The sequence below is a fragment of the Hemitrygon akajei genome, chromosome 10, assembly GCF_048418815.1.
Source record: "Hemitrygon akajei chromosome 10, sHemAka1.3, whole genome shotgun sequence".
Lineage (NCBI taxonomy): Eukaryota > Metazoa > Chordata > Chondrichthyes > Myliobatiformes > Dasyatidae > Hemitrygon > Hemitrygon akajei.
The window spans coordinates 173,141,754-173,164,228 of NC_133133.1; the positions used below are offsets into that span (position 1 = coordinate 173,141,754).

Here is a 22,475-nt window from a genome sequence, read left to right on the forward strand (position 1 = left end):
CTCTTGCTCTTCACAAACTTGTAGAATGCCTTAGGGTTTTCCTTAATCCTGCTCGCCAAGGCCTTCTCATGCGGGGTTCTGTTCATTATGTTATGGTAAGCTTACAGAGAAGAGGAGTAAGAGGAGGGCAATGAAGTCAGAAGGGTAAGCGGAACAGGGAGGAAGAGAAAGTGCCTATAGTTCATAAAGATCAATCCTTCGCACGGTACATTGAGGTAGTACAAAATGAAACAGTAACTGAATATAGAATAAAGTGTAACAGCCACAGAGAAATTGCTGTGCAGATAGGCAAGGTCATAACAGGGTAGATTGTGAGGTTAACCTGATGGCATGGACATCAATTTCTGTAACTTCCAGCAATTACACCCCCTTCACCGCTTCTTCTCTCATTCCCCATTCTGGCTCAGCTCTCACCCATTCTCTTCCCCTCAGCTGCCTATCACCTCCCTCTGGTCACCCTCCTACTTCCCTTTCTCCCATAGTCCATTGTCCTCTCCCGTCAGACTCCTCCGTCTTCAGCCCTCACCTCTTCCACCAATCCCCACCACCCCAGCTTCTCACTTCATTCCCCTCACCTGGCCACACCTAACACCTGCCAGCTTGTACAGTATTCCTTCCCTCCACACCCACTTTCTTATTCTGGCTTCGGTCCCCTTCCTTTCTAGTCCTGATGAATGCTCTCAGCCTGAAACATCGACTATTTATTCCCCTGCTTAGATGATGGCTGAATCCCTGCAGCAATTTGTGTGTGTTGTTCAAGATCCTGGCATCTACAGAATCTGTCAAGAGTCCATTTTATCACATGAGATGTACAAAACTTTTCTCCTAGATATAAACTTTTCATACTAGTCTTTCCCTGTACGTGCACAGGTGTAGGTGTGTTTGATGGCTCTGGGCTTGTACTTGCTACAGTTTAGAATGAGAGGGGATTTCACTGAAACCAGGGGGCAGAAAAGAGGGATGCCCATTTAGAACAGAGATGAGGAGGAATTTCTTCAGTCAGAAGTGGTGAACCTGTGGAATTCATTGCCATAGTTGGGAATGTATGGGAGAGTGAGGAGATAATCGATCAGAGTTACAGGGAAGTAGTCACCCTGAAGTTGAAGGAGGTGAGTAGCTGCGTGACTGTCAGGAGAAATGAAAATGTAAATAGGCAGTTAGAGCAGAGCACCCCTGTGGCCTCCTTACCACTTTGGATACTGTTGTGGGGGATGATCTTCCAGGGGAATGCTACAGAGACTGAGTTACTGGCACTGAGCATGGGTCCATGGTGCAAAAGAGAAAGAGGGAGAAGAGGAGAGCAGTAGTGATAGGGGGCTCAGTAGTTAGAGGAACAGCCAGAAGGTTCTGTGGACATGAACGGGACACGCAAATGGTATGTTGCCTCGCTGGTACCAGAGTCAGGAATGGCTTTGTTGCCAAGTTTGCAGATGATATAAAGATTGGTGGAAGGACAGGTAGTGTTGAGGAAACAGGTAGGATGCAGAAGGACTTAGACAGATTAGGAGAATGGGCAAGAAAGTGGCAAATGAAGTACAATGTTGGAAAATGTATGGTCAAGCACTTTGGTAGTAGAAATAAATGTGCAGACTATTTTCTAACAGGGAAAAATTGCAAAACTCTGAGATGCGGAGGGACTTGGGAGTCTTTGTGCAGAACACCCTAGAGGTAAACTTGCAGGTTGAGTTGGTGGTGAGGAAGGCAAATGCAATGTTCGTATTCATTTCAAGAGGTCTAGAATAAAGAGCAGAGACTTGATGCTGAGGCTTTATGAGGCACTGGTGAGGCCTCACCTTGAGTATTGTGAACAGTTTTGGGCTCCTCATCTCAGAAAAGATGTGCTGGCATTGGAGAGGGTTCAGAGAGGTATATAAGGATGATTCTGGGAATGAAAGGGTTATCATACAAGGAACATTTGATGGCTCTGGATCTGTACTTGCTGGAATTTAGAAGGATAAGGGGGGTCTCATTGGAACCTTCCGAATGTTGAAAGGCCTAGACAGAGTGGACGTGGAAAGGATGTTTCCCATGGTGGGAGAGTCTAGGACAAGAGGGCACACCCTCGGGATAGCTGGGCGTCCATTTAAAACAGAGATGTGGAGAAATTTGTTTAACCAGAGCGCGGTGAATTTATGGAATTTATTATGACAGGCAGCTGTGGAGACCCAGAAGGTGGGTGTATTTAAGGTGGAGCTTGATCGGTTCTTGATTAGACATGGTGTCAAAGGTCACAGGGAGAAGGTTGGGGCGTGGTGCTGAGAAGGGGAAAAAAGGATCAGCCATGATTGAATGGCGGAGCAGACTTGATGGGCCAAATGGTCTAATTCTGCTCCTATATCTTATGGTCTTACAGTCTTATGGAATTGGGCATATTTAAAGCAGAATTTGATAGATTCTTAATTAGTAAGGGCATCAAAGGTTATGGGGAGTAGGCAGGAGAAGGGGTTGAGAAGGATAATAAATCTACCCTGATGGCAGAGCAGACTTGATGGGCCAAATGGCCTAATTCCGCTACTATGTCTTATGGTCTTACATGATAATAAACTTGACTTGGGTTAACTTCTCACAATGTTCCCCTTGCCTCCCAAGCTGCTGAAACCTGGGACAGACCCATGAACTCAAGGACCGGCAGCAGCACCGACCTCTCTCAACTCCGATGTTCCTCCATCTCCTGGGACAGCCGGGTTTCAACTGGCTCCACAGTGCCAGGAGGGAGCATTGCCCCATCTGAGACCCACCTTCGCAATACCTCTCGACTGGTGACGAGTGGCCTCTACCATAGCTTTGTGAGCTTGGATCAGACCGCACGTGATGGACGCAGCACCGGTGATCCGCTCAGAGAATCATCCTCTGCAGCAAGACAGTCCCCCATGGAGAGAAACCCATCGTTTGTAGAAATCTGGCATGACCGGCTTCTGAACCACTGGCCTGTTCTCCCTCCAATTTCACCACAGACAGGTTTGTCTGAAGAGTCTTTGACCTGACACATTAACTTTGCTTATCTTCCCACAGATGCTGCTTGTCCTTTGAGGTATTTCCAGCATTGTCTGTAGTAGCGCATACAAAACACTGGAGGAACTCAGCTGGTCAGGCAACATCTGTGGAAAGGAATAAACAGTCGACATTTTGGGCCGAGACCTTTTCTCAGGACACTGGCAATGTCTTTTGATTTCTTGCATTTTTAAAAAAATTTTGTACTTGTTGTTTGTTTGGAGGGAGGGGAATTGAATTAGAACAAATTTAAGTTTCATTACTTTCAACCATACATAAAAATAGACAAATGAAACAGCACTCCTCTGTGGCCAAGGTGCAAAATACATTACCAGCAGCACACAGCACACAGCACACAGCACACAGCACACAGCACACAGCACACAGCACACAGCACACTGCACACTGCACACTGCACACTGCACACAGCACACAGCACACTGCACACTGCACACTGCACACTGCACACAGCACACAGCACACAGCACACAGCACACAGCACACTGCACACTGCACACTGCACACTGCACACAGCACACAGCACACTGCACACTGCACACTGCACACTGCACACAGCACACAGCACACTGCACACTGCACACTGCACACTGCACACTGCACACACCACACTGCACACTGCACACAGCACACTGCACACAGCACACTGCACATAGCACACTGCACACAGCACACTGCACACTGCACACTGCACACAGCACACAGCACACTGCACACTGCACACTGCACACACCACACTGCACACTGCACACAGCACACTGCACACAGCACACTGCACATAGCACACTGCACACAGCACACTGCACACACCACACTGCACACTGCACACTGCACACACCACACTGCACACAGCACACACCACACTGCACACTGCACACAGCACACTGCACACAGCACACTGCACATAGCACACTGCACACACCACACTGCACACTGCACACTGCACATAGCACACACCACACTGCACACTGCACACAGCACACTGCACACAGCACACTGCACACAGCACACTGCACACTGCACACTGCACACACCACACTGCACACTGCACACTGCACACACCACACTGCACACTGCACACAGCACACTGCACACAGCACACTGCACACTGCACACTGCACACACCACACTGCACACTGCACACTGCACACACCACACTGCACACTGCACACAGCACACTGCACACAGCACACTGCACACACCACACTGCACACAGCACACTGCACACTGCACACAGCACACTGCACACAGCACACTGCACACACCACACTGCACACTGCACACAGCACACTGCACACAGCACACTGCACACACCACACTGCACACAGCACACAGCACACAGCACACAGCACACAGCACACAGCACACTGCACACTGCACACTGCACACAGCACACAGCACACTGCACACAGCACACAGCACACAGCACACAGCACACAGCACACAGCACACTGCACACACCACACAGCACACAGCACACAGCACATAGCACATATGGTTACAATTTCAGAAAAACAAAGAGAAAAAAATAATGTTGCCCAAGTCCCTGAGTGGTATGACAGTAGAACAGATGGTAAGTTGTCATAGTCCAGCCTTATTTTGCACCTAGCAAGCCCTGGAGAGTAGTATTGAGTGAACACTGGAGGGCAACAGTAACGAGAAGAGCTGTACCCCAACCCAATAGATTCTAGCATGCTCCACAGAGTCCTCTCCACTTACCTGGCTGGATGCAACAAGCAACACCTTTGCCTCGGCCTAGTCCTCATCACAACCGAAGCAGCACAGCTCTCCCACCGTCGGTATCACCAATGAATTTGCAGTGTTGTATGTTACCAATGTCCAACTGGGTCTTGTAAACACAATAACAATGTCCAAAAAAATCACTGGCTCACCAGAAGGAGATCAGAAATGAGGACGTGCACAGAGAGGGGCAGGACATCAGTGGGTGTTATAGTTTGCCAGTGCCTTAGCCTGCAGTACAGGAGCCCCATTCATTGCCATAACAGAGACCTGAGGGACAAATGTCTCACACAGAGGGTGGTGAGTATATGCCGGAGGAAGTGGTTTAGGCAGATAGACAGATAACATTTAAAAGGTACAAGGACATGTACACGTACATGGAGAGAGAGATATGGGCTAAACACAGGCTAATGGGACTAGCTTAGATTCATGTTTTGGCTGGTATGGATAGATGGGCTGAATGTCCTGTATCCATGCTATATGACCCTTTGAATTTGTGCCTGAATCATTTTAATCACATCCATAGGCTGTGTGGAGGTGGGTGGAGGAGGAGGTATGTTCCAAATAAAACTCCTGGAACTGGTCAACATTACATGCAACAGACTCAATTTTCAATCACAAAGTAAGAACACATTACATTTATGTTAGGGCAAATGTGGTCATTGCTGATACTTTGACTGAAGGTGAACTTCACCTGTCAAATGTGCCCTAATTCAATGATGGGATGCAATTGTGTGTGGAGCTACAAAGAACAGTACAGCTTTGGAACATTACCACAAAGTTGTATTGAACTAATTAACCAACTACCATCTGTCTGGATATGGTCCATATCCCTCCATTCTCTGACATCTGTGCCTATCTATAAGCCTTTTAAAACTCTCTGTAAATTCTGCCTTGAACACCATTCCTGGTAGCACATTCCAGGCCCTCACACAAAAAAAGAACTTGCTCTACACATCGTAGAGAACATAGAACATAGAACAGTGCAGCTCACACAGTTGTGTCAACTAACTAAAAAATAAATTTAAAAAACGCAAAAACTAATCGCTCCTACCTGCACAATGTCCACTTCCCCATCATCTTTATATTCATGTGTCTATCTAAATGTCTCTTAAAAGCCTCTATTGTGTTTGCCCCTACCAACACACCAGGCAGCGCATTCCAAGCATCCACCACTCTGAGTAAAAACTTACCCCTCACATCCCCTTTGAATCTACCTCCTCTCACCCTTAATGCCTGCTGTCTGGTATTAGACATTTCAACTCTGGGAAACAGATAGTCCTGTCTACTCTATCTATGCCTCTCATAATCTTATATATAACCATATAGCAATTACAGCACGGAAACAGGCCATCTCAGCCCTTCTAGTCCGTGCCGAACACTTACTCTCACCTAATCCCACTGACCCACACTCAGCCCATAACCCTCCATTCCTGTCCATATACCTATCCAATTTTACTTTAAATGACAATACCGAACCTGCCTCTACCACTTCTACTGGAAGCTCGTTTCACACAGCTACCACTCTCTGAGTAAAGAAATTCCCCCTCGTGTTACCCCTAAACTTTTGCTCCCTAACTCTCAACTCATGTCCTCTTGTCTGAATCTCCACTACTCTCAATGGAAAAAGCCTATCCATGTCAACTCTATCTATCCCCCTCATAGTTTTAAATACCTCTATCAAGTCCCCCCTCAACTTTCTACGCTCCAAAGAATAAAGACCTAACTTGTTCAACCTTTCCCTGTAACTTAGGTGCTGAAACCCAGGTAACATTCTAGTAAATCTTCTCTGTACTCTCTCTATTTTGTTGATATCTTTCCTGTAATTCGGTGACCAGAACTGTACACAGTACTCCAAATTTGGCTTACCAATGCCTTGTACAATTTTAACATTACATCCCAACTCCTATACTCAATGCTCTGATTTTAAAGGCCAGCATACCAAAAGCTTTCTTCACCACCCTATCCACATGAGATTCCACCTTCAGGGAGCTATGCACCATTATTCCTAGATCACTCTGTTCTACTGCATTCTTCAATGCCCTACCATTTACCATGTATGTCCTATTTGGATTATTCCTATCAAAATGTAGCACCTCACATTTATCAGCATTAAACTCCATCTGTCATCGCTCAGCTCACTCTTCTAAGTGGCCTAAATCTCTCTGCAGACTTTGAAAACCTACTTCATTATCCACAATGCCACCTAACTTAGTATCATCTGCATACCTACTAATCCAATTTACCTCCCCATTATCCAGATCATTAATGTATATGACAAACAACATTGGACCCAGTACAGATCCCTGAGGCACACCACTAGTCACCGGCCTCCAATCTGACAAACAGTTATCCACCACTACTCTCTGGCATCTCCCATCTAGCCACTGTTGAATCCATATAAACTTCCATCAGATCTCACCTCAGCCTCTGCTGCTCCAGAGAAAGCAACCCAAGTTTGTCCAATCTCTTGTTGTTCCATATGCACTCTAAACCAGGCAACATCCTGGGGAAACTCTTCCGCATCCTTTGCAAAGCCTTCATGTCCTTCCTGTAATGGGGCGACCACAACTGTCTGCAACATTCCAGATGTGACCTAACCAGAATCTTATAAACTGACTGAGTACTTTGAACAACATATACAAGGTCAGACAGCATCAATTGAGAGGAATAAACAGTTGATGTTTCGGGCCATGACCCTTCGACAGGATTGGACTTCATTAGAATACCAGGATATAGCTAGCGTTTGTTAATGTTGACACTGTGTTCATCACCACCAAAATCAGAATCAGTTAATACACTGGTATATTTTGTGAAATTTTTCATTTTACGGCAGGGTATTGCAATACATATGAATAAAAACTATAAATTACAATAAAAAGTATATTTACAAAATTAAATTTAATAAGTAGTGCAAAAGTATTGAAGTAGATGCATTGGTTCATGGTTCATTTTGAGTGTGTGTCCTTAGGCTCCTGTACCTCCTCCTTGATAGTAGGAATGAGAAGGGATCATGTCCTGTGTGATGGGGGGTCCTTAATTTTGAGGCATTGCCTTTTAAAGACATCCTCAGTGCTGGGAAGACTAGTGCCCGTGATGGGGCTGGCTGAGCTTGGAACTTTCTGCAGCTTTTTCTGTTCTTGTGCAGTCGGCCCTTCATACCAGATGGAGACACAGCCAGTTAAAATAAAATATTTTTTTAACATGTTCTGTTCCTTGTTGGTTTAAAATCATAAAGGCATCCTGATTTTTTTCTGATGAACTCCAATCCTGATGAAGGGTCTCAGCCCAAAATGTTGACTGTTTATTCCTCTCCATAGTTGTGTGTGTGTGTGTGTGTGTGTGTGTGTGAGAGTGTGTGTGTGTGTTGCTCAAGATTTCCAGTATCTGCATAATCTCTTGTGTTTATGGGCATTTTGAAATTCCTTTGATTTTATATAAAGCATCTGCTTTGTGCACTTTGGGGGTGGCATGGTAGTGTAGTAGTTAGCATAATGATGCATTTCACTGCATGTTTCTAATTTTGTTGTACTTTTTGACAAATAAAGCTAATCTTCAACCTTTGTTTTGAACTCACTTATGTGAGGTCAGAAATCAGTAACAGACACAGGGTGGCCCTTTCTCTAAATGCCCTGGCCCTGCTGAGACTTACAGATGGACAATTCTATTATGGCTGCTCGACTTGCCTTTCAGATCTCTGTTCCAGGACAAAACAATCACTGGCTGACCCACTTTAACCCTTCGTAGCATCATCGTCAAAGTGCAATTGTCCTTGACAATGAAGGAGATCCTCTCATTGTCCAGCTCCTCCTTTGATACTCTGGGCCCAAGTCAACAGGCTTTTAAATGGCTACAGGAAAAGACAAAGTGGCTTGCTGTTTCCAAACGACTTCACTTGAACGTCCCTTTCACTGCTCTCAGTGTTTGGGGTAATGTGTTCAGACTGAAGATGATGGGGAAGCTGACAGGCACAATATGCTTTGAAGTGTCTTGTCAAATAATTCCTTCCATGCTAATTGTCCTAGGAAACTAGAAGTAGCCTGGTCTGAGTGTTTCTCTGTCTTGCTGAGAGAAAAATAAGAATGTAAATGAGCCTGGCTCAGCATTCTGGCATTATGGACAATGAGATGGCTACTGTCCAGGACACTGTGGAGAATGAGACCATAAGACATAGGAGAAGACTTAGGCTATTCGGCCCATCAAGTCTGCTGTGCCATTCCATCATGGCTGATTTACTATCTCTCTCAACCCCATTCTCCTTCCTCCTGTAACCTTTGCCACCCTTACTAATCAAGAACCTATCAACCTTTGCTTTAAATATACTTCCTGACATGGCCTCCACATCTGTCTGTGGCCCCCTGCCAGTCTGCCAATCTTCTATCCATGTTAGTATCTATCCTGTAATACCGTGGGCTCTCATCTTGTTTAGCAGACTCCTGTGCGGCATCTTGTCAAAGGCTTCTGAAAGTCTAAGTAAACAACATCCATTGATTCTCCCTTGTCAATCCTGCCTGTTATTTCTTCCCAAAGATTCCCAACAGATTTGTCAGGCAAGATTTCCCTTGAAGAAAACCATGCAGAATCTGGCCTATTTTATCATGTGCCTCCAAGTATCCTGCAAACTCATACTTAATAATGGACTTTACTAATATCCTTAACGGTGGTTATCCATCATGTCTGACGATGACGGGAAACCTGTGGGGCAGGGTTTTTAAAGTGGTTAAGCCATTGCTTTCTCTCAACTCAGAAGTCTGGGTCCAGCAGTATGAATAAGCATCACAAGCTGGGGTTTTCCTTGGCTGCTGTGAATGGCCATGATATCTACTGTGCCTTGTCATGCCCTTCGCTCTCCCCAAAGCATTGCAGTCATGCCTTCCTAGCCTTACCCGCTCAGTCCACCAGAGTTCACTTTGCAAGCTATAACAGGCATGTCCCTATCTCACCGGGATATTATTACTGTCAGCCGGCCTCACCTGGTGTAGCCCGCCTGTTGAACCGGTGTCCGGGTTGTGGCTGCTGCCACATGCAAACAGTTACTTAGAACCACAGCTGGGATCTGAGTGTCTGGTTGGGAACAAAGATGTGTGGGCTGCCCTGGAATAGACATGACAGGTCCTTTCACAAGAGGTGCTACCCCTCCTTGGACATCCCATACAACCCAATATCCTTAATAATGAAATGGCTACTGATTTGGACACTGTGGACAAGGAGATGGCTATTGTCCAGGACACTGTGGACAAGGAGATGGCTATTGTGGACAAGGGGATGGTTACTGACTGAGATACTGTGGACAAGAAGATCCATACTGCCTATGATACTCTGGAGAATGAAATGGCTACTGACCAGGATACTGTGACAATAAGATTGTTATTGACTGGGACACTGTAGACAAGGAGATAGCTACTGGCTGGGACACTGTGTATAAGCAGATGGGTACTGACTGGAATATTTGGACAATGAGATGGTTACTGATTGGGAATCTGTGGATAATGGGATGGCTATTGTCCAGGACACTGTGGACAATGTGATGGTTACTGATCAGGACACTGTGGACAAAGTGATGGCTACTAACAGGGATATTGTGGAGAACTCTGCTGTGCTTTAAAATAGCTTATGTCTATGAACACAAGAGATTCTGAAGATGCAAGAAATCCAGAATAATACACACAAAATGCTGGAAGAACTCAGCAGGTTAGGTGGCATCTATGGAGAGGGATAAACATTTCAACATTTCAGGTCACGGCCTGAATTATGTACCTAGAGGAAGACACCAGAATAAAAAGATGAAGGGAGGGAGTGGATGATAGCCAGAAGGTGTCAGGTGAAGCCAGGTGGGGAAGGTAAAGGGTAGGAGAGGAAGGAATCTGATAGGTGAGGAAAGTGGACCATCGGAGAAAGGAAAGAAGGACGGGACCCAGGGGAAGGTGATAGGCAGGTGAGAAGAGGTAAGAGTGGGGATTAGAAGTTGAGGGAAGGGGGAGGGGAATTTTTTTACAGGAAGAAGAAATTGATATTCATGCCATTAGGTTGGAGGCTACGCAGATAAGGTGTTGCTCCTTCACCTTGGCACATGGACAGATATGTTGGAATGGGAATGGGAATTAGAATTAAAATGTTTGGCCATTGGGAAGTTTCGCTTTTGGTGAATGGAGTGGCGGTGCTCAACAACATGATTGGCAGACAAGAGCTGTCCAATCAGAATCAGGTTTATTATCACTGAAACATATTGCAATAGTTGTTATTTTGTGGCTGAAGAATAATGCAAAGATGTGAAAATTACTAATTTACAGATTAAGTAAGTAGTCCACAACGGAATAAGGAAGTGTCCATGGGTTCATGAAGTGTTTAGAAAACTGACGGCGGAGGGGAAGAAGCTGTTCCTGAAATGTGCTGTGTCATTCTTGGTGAGGCCACACTTGGAGTATTGCATTCACCCTGCTATTGGAAAGAAGCGACTAAACTGGAAAAAGAATGCTGAAACGATTTACAAGGATGTCACTCGGAGTCAAGGGGCTGGGTTCTAGGGAGAGGAAGGGCAGGTTAGGATCAGCCCGTTCAGGAGTCCCTGTACCATCTGCATCTCCTGCCCATGAAGGTGTACTTGTCCACTAACTGGATGCGGACCACTCTCCCCATCAGTTTGTTCCTCCCCAGCAATTAGTGATGCCGTTCTTCACTCTTTTAGATGCCTTCAAGTCCAGTTGAATTTATTGTCATGTGCACAAGTATGGCAAGGACAATGAAACCTTTTATAAACCCACGGACTCTCACTCTACCTGGACTATACCTCCTCCCACTCTGTTACTTGTAAAAACCCATTCCCTTCTCTCAATTCCTGCTTTCATAATGAGACTTTTCATTCTAGAACGAAGCAGATATCCTCCTTCTTCAAAGAAAGGGGCTTCCCTTCCTCCACCATCAATGCTGCCCTCAACTGCATCTCTTCCATTTCATGCACATCTGCTCTTACCCCATTCTCCCACCACCCTAACAGGGATAGGGTTCCTCTTGTCCTCATCTACCACCCCACCAGCCTCTGCATCCAGCACATCATTCTCTGCAGCTTCTGCCCACCTCCAGTGGGATTCCACCTCCAAACACATCTTTCCCTCCCATCCCCACTTTCTGCTTTTCACAGGGATCACTTCCTATGTCCATTTGTCCCTTCCCACTGATCTCCCTCCTGGCACTTATCCTTCCAAGCAGAACAAGTGTTACACCTGCCCCTACACCTCCTCCCTCATTATCATTCAGGGCCCCAAACAGTCCTTCCAGGAGAGGTGACACTTACCTCTCCTGGGGTCATATACTATAAACACAGGATATGGGGTCACAGTATATGACCCCCATATACTGTGCCCGGTGCTCCCGGTGTGGCCTCCTGTACATCGGTGAGACCTGACGTAGATTGGGAGACTGCATCGCCGAGCATCTGTGCCCCGTCTGCCAGAAAAAGCAGGATTTCCCAGTGGCCACACAATTTAATTCCACTTCCCATTCCCAATCCGATATGTCCATCCATGGCCTCTTCCACTGTTGTGATGAGGCCACACTCAGGTTGGAGGAACAACACCTTGTATTCCATTTGGGTAGCCTCCAGCTTGATAGCATGAACATTGATTTCTCAATCTTCTGGTAATACCGCCCCCCCCCCCTCCCGCCTCTCCTTCACCATTCCCCATCCCCTTTTCCCTCTCTCACCTTATCTCCTTACCTGCCCATCACCTCCCCCTTTTCTTTCTTTCATGGCCTTCTGTTCTCTCCTACCAGACTCCCCTTTCTCCAGCCCTGTACCTCTTTCACTAATCAACTCTCCAGCTCTTTACTTCATCCCTCCCCCTTCTGGTTTCACCTATCACGTTGTCTTTCTCTCTCCCCACTTCACACCTTTTAACTCTATTACTCTTTTTTTTTCTTCGGTCCTGCCGAAGGGTCTAGGCCCAAAACTTTGATTGTACTCTTTTCCATAGATGCTGCCTGGCCTGCTGAGCTTCTCCAGCATTTTGTGTGTGTTACAATGAAAACTTTACCTGCAGCAGCATCACAGGCATATTGGTACAAACAACGCACAGAATATAAATTCTCTACATAAGTTATACAAAAAATTATACTAACCAATGAAAGAAAAAAAAAATCCAAATACTGGACCGGAAAGCAAAAAATTCAAAGGCACGATTGAAGATACGTTGGTTTAGAATCAGAATCCCAAAATCCCAGCAAGCTCCGTGTAAATCCGTGATGTGTAGGCCAGCACCTGCTTCTCCCTGTCCAACAGGTTTGTCCCCCGTCAGGAGGATTGGGGCACATGGCAGCATAATGCTTTACACTGCCAGCGATAAGATCACAGTTAAATTTCCTCTGCTGTCTGTACAGAGTTTGTGCATTCTCCCTGTGACGACTTGGATTTCCTCCAAGTGCTCTGATTCCCTCCCACATTCCAAAGACGTGCAGGTTAGGGTTAGTAAATTGTAGAGGTGCTATATTGGCGCCAGAAGCACGGCGACATTTGTGGGCTACCTCTAGTGCATCCTCGGTCATTGACGCAAACAGCACATTTCACTATATATGTCAATGTATATGCAACAAATAATGCTAATCTTTAACCTTTGCTTTTGTACGTGGCATAAGTGCATGCTTTATCCCTGATGAGTTGACAGCATCTACAAAGACAAGCAGAACCTAGATGTAGCTGGCAAGGCTGATATCCATTCCTGAAGTCTCACCTCAATTGTTGCAGATGTTGGACTGGACTGTTTTCTTTGCAGTTTTAACAACTAATTGCCTGGTGGTCACAGTATGAAAATGCAGTTGTTCAGTGTGACCCTAATGGGCACAGTTCTCTGTATCATTCTGAAAATTTCCAGGAAGTTCTCTGGCTTTGCATTATTTGAATAGGGGCTATTTGATCGGTTAACTCTTACCTACAGATTTGAGTGGAATGTTTCTTACCTACAGTATAAAAAGAGATGAACATGTTGCCTGTCACCTATAGTCCTTTTCCTGTTTTTTGTTCTTAGCTATGAGACTTTTACAGCTCTACATTTCCAATTTGCTTTGTTTTAGGAGCACTTAATCAACAATCATGAAGCAACAAGTTCTATGCCTCTTTCCTGAGTTCTGAAAGAACCTTGGATCAAACACATTGGAATCCAACACAGAGAACACCCTACACTCCTGTGGACTCAGTCAGTTGGAATTGAGCAATAGGATCTGCCCAAACATCAGAAGCATTTCCTAAGGGAGATGGATTTCCCTTATACCACCCTAATATAAATTGTCCTATTTCCCTTATGCCCCTGCAAGCCCTTATGCATCTCTCATTCTCTGTGCCCATCACAGGAAGTTTAGAAGATTGCTCACGTGGGAGTGATGGTGGAGTGAATCACAGCTACAGTGACCTCAGTGCATATGAGGAGCTCGACGAGATCATCCAACGCACCGGCTCATCTTCGTCCCACCACACTCTGCGTGGTACGGCTGAAGATGTGTCTGATTCAGGTTGGGTCAAGTCCTTCCTCTAACTGAATATCGTATTGACTCCTTTAGATCCATCCACTTTCTCCAACTCAAAGGTACAGAGTCATAGAGCCATTGAGCATGGAAACAGGACCTTTGGTTTAATGGGTACCACAGCATCCTCCCCGTTAGTCCCAGTTACTCGTGGTCAGTCCATTAGCCTCCAACCCCTCCCCTCCATATACCCAATGCCTTAAATGTTACAGGACTTGTATGTGTCCAGGACAAAGAGGTGGGCAGGAAAGACTATAAGACCATTAGATACAGGAGCAAAATTAGGCCATTTGACCCATGGAGTCTGCTCCACCATATCATCATGGCTGATACTTTTTCTCTTTCAGCCCCAATCTCCTGCCTTCTCCCCGTATCCCTTCATGCCCTGACCAATCAAAAATCTATCAACCTCTGTCTTAAATATATGTAAAGATCTGGCCTCAACAGCTGCCAGTGGCAACAAATTCCACAGATTTACCACTCTCTGGCTGAAGAAGTTTCTCCTTACCTCTGTTCTAAATGGATGCCTTGATATTCTGAGGTTGTGTTCCCTGGTCTTAAACTCTCCCACCATAGGAAACATCCTTTCTACATCCACTCTATCAAGGCCTTCAATAGGTTTCAATGAGATCACCCCTCATTCTTCTGAAATCTAGTGAATATAGGCTCAGAGCCATCAAACACTCTTCATATGACAAGCCATTCAATCCTGGAATCATTTTCATGAATCTCCTTAGAACCCTGTCCAGTGTCAATCTGGACAGGGGCTCAAAACTGCTCACAATACTCCAAGTGATGTCTCACCAGTGTTTTATAAAGCCTCAACATTAAATCCTTGTTTTTATATTCTAGTCCTCTTGAAATGTATGCTAACATTACATTTACCTTCCTCACCACAGACTCAACCTGTAAATTAAAATTTAAGGAATCCTGCACAAGGACTCCAAGTCCCTTTGCACCTCAGAGTTTAGAATTTTCTCTCCATTTAGTAAATAGTCTACCCTTTCATTTCTTGTACCAAAGTGCATGACCATACACTTCTTCACACTGTATTCCATCTGCCACTTCTTTGCCCATTCTTCTAATCTGTCTAATTCTTCTGTAGCCTCTATACTTCCTCAAAACCACCTGCCCCTCCACCTATCTTTGTATTATCTGCAAATGAGTGAGTGAGGTCTCCATCAGTGAGGGTTGACCATGGATGTTGTGCCCTAACTGTCCAGATACACAAGCCTGTGCAGTATGATATGAAGAGCAAGCTGTCCCTTCCCATGCATCTGATGAACCCAACAGAACTGCAGAGACAAATACAGTTTGGTACCAGCAGCATCGCAAGAATTTCCAGTCAACATTGAACTCAATGTAGGACTGCCTCAGGGACTCCAGCTCAGATTTTTCCCTCGGGGTTTACTCCCGAAGCCTTCCCCATGAGTGTGTACCGATGCAAGGCAACTGAGGTATGAGATCAGAGTTTTCTTTCTCCTAGATGAGCTGCCAACTATGGCTGACAAGCCTCATCTGCCCGAAGCGAGCAGTTTTAAGGCACCAGTAACCTGCCTTTGACCCTTCTCCTGTCAGAAGTGGTTCTGTTGGGTTTATCACTCTAGTTAGCAAACTTTGCAACAAAGTCATCAATTCTGTCGCCCAAGTCATTGAGATATAATAGAAAGAGAAGTGGTTGCAACACTGACCCCTGTGGAACGCTACTGGTCACCGGCGGCCAACCAGAAAAGGTTCCCTTTATTCACACTCTTTGCCTCCTGCCAAGAAGCCACTACTTTACGGTATTATCCATGCTAATATATTTCCTGTCATTCCATGGGCTGTTACCTTGCTAAGCAGACTCATATGTGGAATCTTGTCAAAGACCTTATGAACACAACATCAACTGATTCTCCTTTGTCTTTCCTGCTTGTTATTTCTTCACAGAACTCCAACAGATCTGCCAGGCAAAATTTTCCCTTGAGGAAATCATGTACCTCCAAGTGTCCCAAAACAGCATCCTTACCAATCAATTCCACCACCTTCCCAACCACTGAGGTCAGACTAAATTAACTATAATATCCATTCTTCTGCCTCCCTTCTTGAAGAGTGGAGTGTCACTTGTAATTTTCCAGTCTTCTGGACCCATTGCAGAATCTAGTGGTTCTTGAAAGATCATTACTAATGCCTCCACAATCTGTTCAGCCACCTCTTTCAGAACACCATCTGGTCCAAGTAACTTATCTAGCTTCAGACTTTCAGTTTCCCAGGAACCTTCTCCCTTGTAATGACAACTTCACACACTTCATGACCCCTGACACTCTTGAAGTTCCACTATACTCCTTGTGCCTTCTACAGTGAAGACTGATGCAAAATACTTATTCAGTTTATCCACTATTTCCTTGTCCCCATTATTACCTCACCAGCATCGTTTTCAGTGGTCCGATATCCACTCTCAACTCTCTTTTACACTTTAAGTATCTGTAGGAATTTTTGGAATCCTCGTTAATATTATTGGCTAGCTACTTCCATATTCCATCTTTACCTTCTTAATGACTTTTTTAGTTGCCTTCTGTTGTTTTGTTTTAAAAGATTTTCAATCCTCTATGTTCCCACTAATATTTGCTCTATTATAGGCCCTCTCTTTGGCTTTTATATTGGCTTTGATTTTACTTGTTAGCCACGGTTATGTCATCTTGCCTTTAAAATACTTTTTCCTCTTTGGGATGAATAAATCCAGTGTCTTCTGAAATGCTTCCAGAAATTCCAGTCATTGCTGCACTGTCATCTGTTCCCTGCCAGTGTTCTTTTCCAATCAATTTTGGCCAAATCCTATCTCATGCCTCTGTAATTCCCATAATTGCACTGTAATACTGACACATCTAACTTTAGCTTCTCCTTTTCAAATTTCAGGGTGAATCCAATCATGTTATGAACACTTCCCCTAAAGATTCTTTTACCTTAAGCTCTCCAATCAATTCCAGTTCATTGCACAACACCCAATCCAGGATAGCTGATCCCCTAGTGGGCTCAACCTTGATCTGCTTTAAAAAACTGCCTCGTAGGCATTCTAGAAATTCCTCCTCTTGGAATCCAGCAAGCACCAACCTGGTTTTCCCAATCTACCTGCATGTTGAAGTCCTTCATGATTATTGCCCTTTTGACATGCATTTTCTATCTCCAATTGCAATTTGTAGACCACATCCTTAATACTGTTTGGAGGTCTGTATACAAATCCCATCAGGGTCTTTTTACCTTTGCAGTTCCTTAGCTCTACTCACAACAACTCAATGTCTTCTGATCCTATATCACCTTACCAACAGAGCCTTGCCATCCCCTCTGCCTACCTGCCTGTCCCTTCGATACAACGTGTATCCTTGGACATTAAGCTCCCAGCTACAATCTCTTTTCAGCCATGGTTCAGTGATGCCTACAACATAGAACAGTACAGCACAATACATGCCCTTTGGCCCACGATGTTGTGCCGACATTTTAACTAATTCTAATACAAATCTAACCCTTTCCTCACTCATAGCCCCCCATTTTTTTCATCATCCATATGCCTATCTAAGAGATTCTTAAATGCCCTAATGTATTTTTCTTTACTACCATCCATGGTAAGGTATTCCATACATCTACCGCTCTCTGATATCCCCCAATACCTTCCTCCAATCACTTTAATATTATGTCCCCTCATATTGGTCATTTTGGCTTTGAGAAAAGGTCTAGTTATCAACTCGATGTATGCCTCGTATCATCTTGTATACATTTATCAAGTCACCTCTCATCCTCCTTCACTCTGAAGAGAAAAACCCTTGCTTGCTCATCCTATCTTGATATGAAATGCCTTCTAGTCCAGGCGACATCCTGGTAAATCTCCTCTGCACCCTATCTAAAGCTTTGACATCTTTCCTATAATGAAGTGACCAGAACTGAACACAACAATCAAAGTTCTTCTGCTGCACCTCTTGGTATGGCTAATTCTGAGAGAAGTGCTCTATAATCGGATATTTGTACTGTCGTTGTTGCATCACATAATGTGCCCCAATTTTACTCTACAGAGCTGATCAGAAGATCATCTTTTTCTCAGACCACCTCGTCCTGGGCTGATGAGACATTGGCTGAAGCCAGACTGTCACTGCTGGACCACCAGGACTTCATTCAGCATTGGGACACCAACCAGCTTGGGGAGCAATTGACTCAGGCTACAATAGCAGAGAGCACAGAAGCGATGGCCGGAGGGGTGGGAGAGGAAGATGATGGCAGATCCAAGATTAACGGTGGGTGCAACTGCAACATTACATGGCCAGGTATCCAGAGAGCGCATTTGCATTACATTAGCTCAAAGTTCAAAATAAAACTTATTATCAAAGTGTACGTATACAACAAAGAATGTAAAACATAGAGCATAGAACATCACAGCGTAGTCCAGGCCCCTAGACCACATTTAACCTACTCCAAGATCAATCTAACACTTTCCTCCCATGTACCCCTCCATTTTTCTATCATACACGTGTCTCTCTAAGAGTTTCTTAAATGCTCCTAATGTATCTGCCTCCACAGCACCCCTGGCAGAGCATTCCACACACTTACCTTCTGTGTAAAGAACTTACCTCTGACATCCCTCCTATACTTTCCTTCAGTCACCTTAAAATTTTGCTCCCAGGTATTAGCTTTGCCACTCTGGGAAAAAGGGTGCTGGCTGTCCACTCTGTGTTTAATCCTGTAGTCCTCTATCAAGTCACCTCTCATCCTTCTTCACTCAAAAGAGAAAAGCCTTAGCTCACTCAACCTTTCTCTATAAGGCCTGCTCTCTAATCCAGGCAGCATCCTGGCAAATCTCCTCTGCACCTTCTCTAAAGCCTCCACATCCTCCTTATAATGAGGTGACCAGAACTGAACATTGGATGGGAACATTTGTCATATCAGACATTAGGACTGGACAAAGGGTCACTGATGCTGTTTCTCTCTCCCAAGATGCTGTTTGACCTAATGAGCGTTTCCTTCTTTTTGGTTCAGGTTGCCAGCATCTGTGATTTTTTTTACATCAGATTGACAGGTTGACATGAACAGACGATCTTTCTCTTAAAAGCAACAATGTAATACTGAGGCTTTATAAGGCACTGGTGAGGCCTCATCTGGAGTATTGTGAGAGTTTTAGAGTCCTTATCTAAGAAAGGATAAGCTGACTTTGGAGAAGGTTCAAAGGAGGTTCGCGAGAATGATTCCAAGATTGAAATCCTTGTCATATGAGGAGTGTTGATGACTCTGGCCCTGTACTCACTGGAATTCAGAAGAATGGGGGGGGGGGGGGATCTCATTGAAAGCTATCGAATGTTGAAAGGACCAATAGAATGGATATGGAGAGGATTTTTCCTATGGTGAGGGAGTTGAAGACCAGAGGATACAGCCTCAGAACATAGGGGCATCCATTTAGAATGGAGATGAGGAGGAATTTCTTTTCCCAGAGAACAGGTTAATCTGTGGAATCCATTGCCACAGGTGGCTATGGAAGCCAAGTCATTGGGTACATTTAAAGCAGAGGTTGATAGATTCTTGATTAGTCAGAGCATGAAGGGGTACGAGGTAAAGGCAGGAGATTGGGGGTGAGGGAGAAATGGGTCAGCCATGATTGAACAGACTTGATGGGCCAAATGGCCTAATTCTGCTCCTATGTCTTATGGTCTTACCGGATGTCACTTCTCACTGGATACAACTTTTCATAATGTAACAATCTTTTTCAGATATTTGAAACCAGATGGTTACAGAAAATTAAGATAGCCACCAGCAATAGTAAAAATTTAAAGTTTAAATTTGTTTATCATGTGTACATTGAAGCATACAGTGAAATGTGTCATTTGCATTAGCAATCACCACTCCCAAGGGTAGACTGGGGGCAGCCCACAAGTGTCACCACATATTCTGGCGCCAACATGACATGCCCACAATGCTCAGCAGAACAAGACAGAACATAACAAAAAAGAACACAATTAGTGATAAAACAACAACAAAAAATGCAATTAGATAAAGAACACAATAGTAATAATGAAAAAATAATATAAATGCATAAGATAGCTTCTATACATAGATTGATTGTATGTCCATAAAGTGACTCTAGGCACAGGAGTGTTGTACATAAGATGACTCTGACAGTGGTTGTTGGGGTGTGGAGTAGGGGGTTAGTGATCAGCCTTACTGCTTGGGGAAAGTAACTGTTTTTGAGTCTGATGCTATGTAGCATCCCCCCTGATGGGAGTGGGACAAACCATCTATGAGCAGGGTAGGTGGGATCCTTCAGGATGTTACTGACCCTTTTCCGGCACCTCCCTGTAAATACGTCCTTGATGGTGGGCAGGCTGATGCCTGTAATGCGTTGGACAGTTTTGACTACCTCTTGTAGAGTCTTCCTGTCCTCCAGAGTGCGGAGGCCAACGTTATTTGCTCTGGAGAAGGTTCTAGTGAATTTGAATTGTGGTGGTTCTGCTCCCACAGGGCGTTGAGGAGGGAATTCTGGCATTTAGACTTAATGACAGTGAAAGAGCGGTGAAATATTTCCAAGTCAGGTTACAGAGGGGATCTCGGTGGTGTACCCAGATGGAATTAGTAACTTTATTTTGTCCCGAAATACATTGATAAACTTTGTTATGCCTGCCATCCATGCAGATTATTTCATTACAGGACTGATTTGAGGTGGTACAAAGGGAAATAGTTACAGAATAGAGAAGAATAAAATATTATGGTTACAGAAAAAGTGCAGGTAGACAATAAGTTGCAAGGTATAACAAGGTAGATTGTGAGGTCAAGTGTCCATCTGATCATACCAGAGGACTGGTCAGAAGACATATAACAATCTGATAGAAGCTGTCCTTGAGCAATGTATCTTCTGCTCGGTGGAAAGGGTGGGAGAAGAGAGAATGTCCAGCGAGGGTGAGGTTTTTGTTTATCCTAGCTGCTTTACTGAGGCAGTGAGAGGTGTTGACACAATCCGTGGAGGGAGGTTAACTTCTTTAGGCGGAGTCTTTGGTTATGCTGACTACTTTAGTGAGGCTGTGACTACTGAGAGTGCCCGGAGAGGAAGATGGTTTCCTGTGATGTGTCCACAAATCTCTGCACTTCCTGTGGTTACAGGCAGAGCAGGTGCTGTACCAAGCTGTGATGCATGTAGACAGGATATTCTCTGTGATGCATCAATACAAAATGGTAGGGGTGGACGGGGTCATGCTAAATTCCTTTAGCCTCTCGAGGAAGGAGAAGCACTGGTGAGCTGCTATGGCTGTGGTGTTGACACCTGGGCAGGCAATTGTAGGGCATTTAGACCATAAACATTTGATGCCCTTACTCTCAAGAACATATCAGCCTTTGCTTTAAATATATCCAATCACTTCACCTCCACTGCTGTCTGTGGTAAGAATTCCACAGATTCACCACCCTTTGGATAATGAAATTCCTCCTCATTTCTGTTCTGGATGGACGTCCTTCTATTCTGAGGCCGTGCCCTCTAGTCCAAGATCCACCCATAGGAAACATCCTCTCCACATCCACTCTGTCGAGGCCCTTCAATATTTAATAGGATTTAATGAGCTCCCCCTTATTCTTCTAAACTCCAGCAAGTACAGGCCCAGAGCAATCAAATGCTTCCCATACATTAACCCTTTCATTCATTGAATCATTCTCGTGAACCTCCTCTGGATATTCTCCAATGTCACCACAGGAGCTCAACAACATATCATTGTTCCACAGCAGGTTCACTGGCTCCTCGCCCAGCTAGCAGCTCACCAGCACAGACACCAACTCCTACCCACAGGACTAACAAGGATGATGTGGATCTCGACTGTCTCACAACAGCTGATGATTTGTCACACAAGGTGAGAGGGTGACCAGCCATTTTTTTCCTGATACTTGATAAACACTCGATATATGATGTTTAATGAAAGCATTTAAGGGAATCTCAATGGTGGGGGGGGGGGGGGGTGGAGGAGATTACGTGTGACATCAGAATCAGAATCTGGTCACATCACTGGCAGATGTCATGAATTTGTTGTTTTGTGGCAGCAGTACAGAGTAATAAAAAAATATAAATTACAATATGAACATATATACAGCACAGTGCTGAAGTCTCAGTCACATATACAGTATACAGGCTAGGGTGCCTAAGACTTTTGCATAGTATTGTAACAAATTTAATGACATGTGTGAGTGATGATAAACCTGATTCTGAAATGGGTCTCTATTGT

The 22,475-nt window shown here is 44.7% G+C and overlaps 1 protein-coding gene across 14 annotated transcripts in view; it reads left to right on the plus strand.

The window, feature by feature from the left end:
- The window catches only part of LOC140734969 (uncharacterized), a 192,345-nt gene that overhangs the window by 62,839 nt on the left and 107,031 nt on the right, over nt 1-22,475 (plus strand). For 12 of the 14 annotated variants that reach the window (XR_012100649.1, XR_012100648.1, XR_012100650.1 and 9 more), the window contains exons 5-8: nt 2,590-2,958; nt 14,089-14,247; nt 18,303-18,521; nt 21,982-22,106. Coding sequence is in view for 11 of the 14 variants with exons in the window: in XM_073059730.1 (XP_072915831.1) it covers nt 2,590-2,958; nt 14,089-14,247; nt 18,303-18,521; nt 21,982-22,106 (872 nt within the window). In the remaining 3 variants the exon portion in view is untranslated. The remainder of the gene's footprint in view (nt 1-2,589; nt 2,959-14,088; nt 14,248-18,302; nt 18,522-21,981; nt 22,107-22,475) is intronic. The other 2 variants (XM_073059728.1, XM_073059737.1) reach the window with 2 other exon arrangements.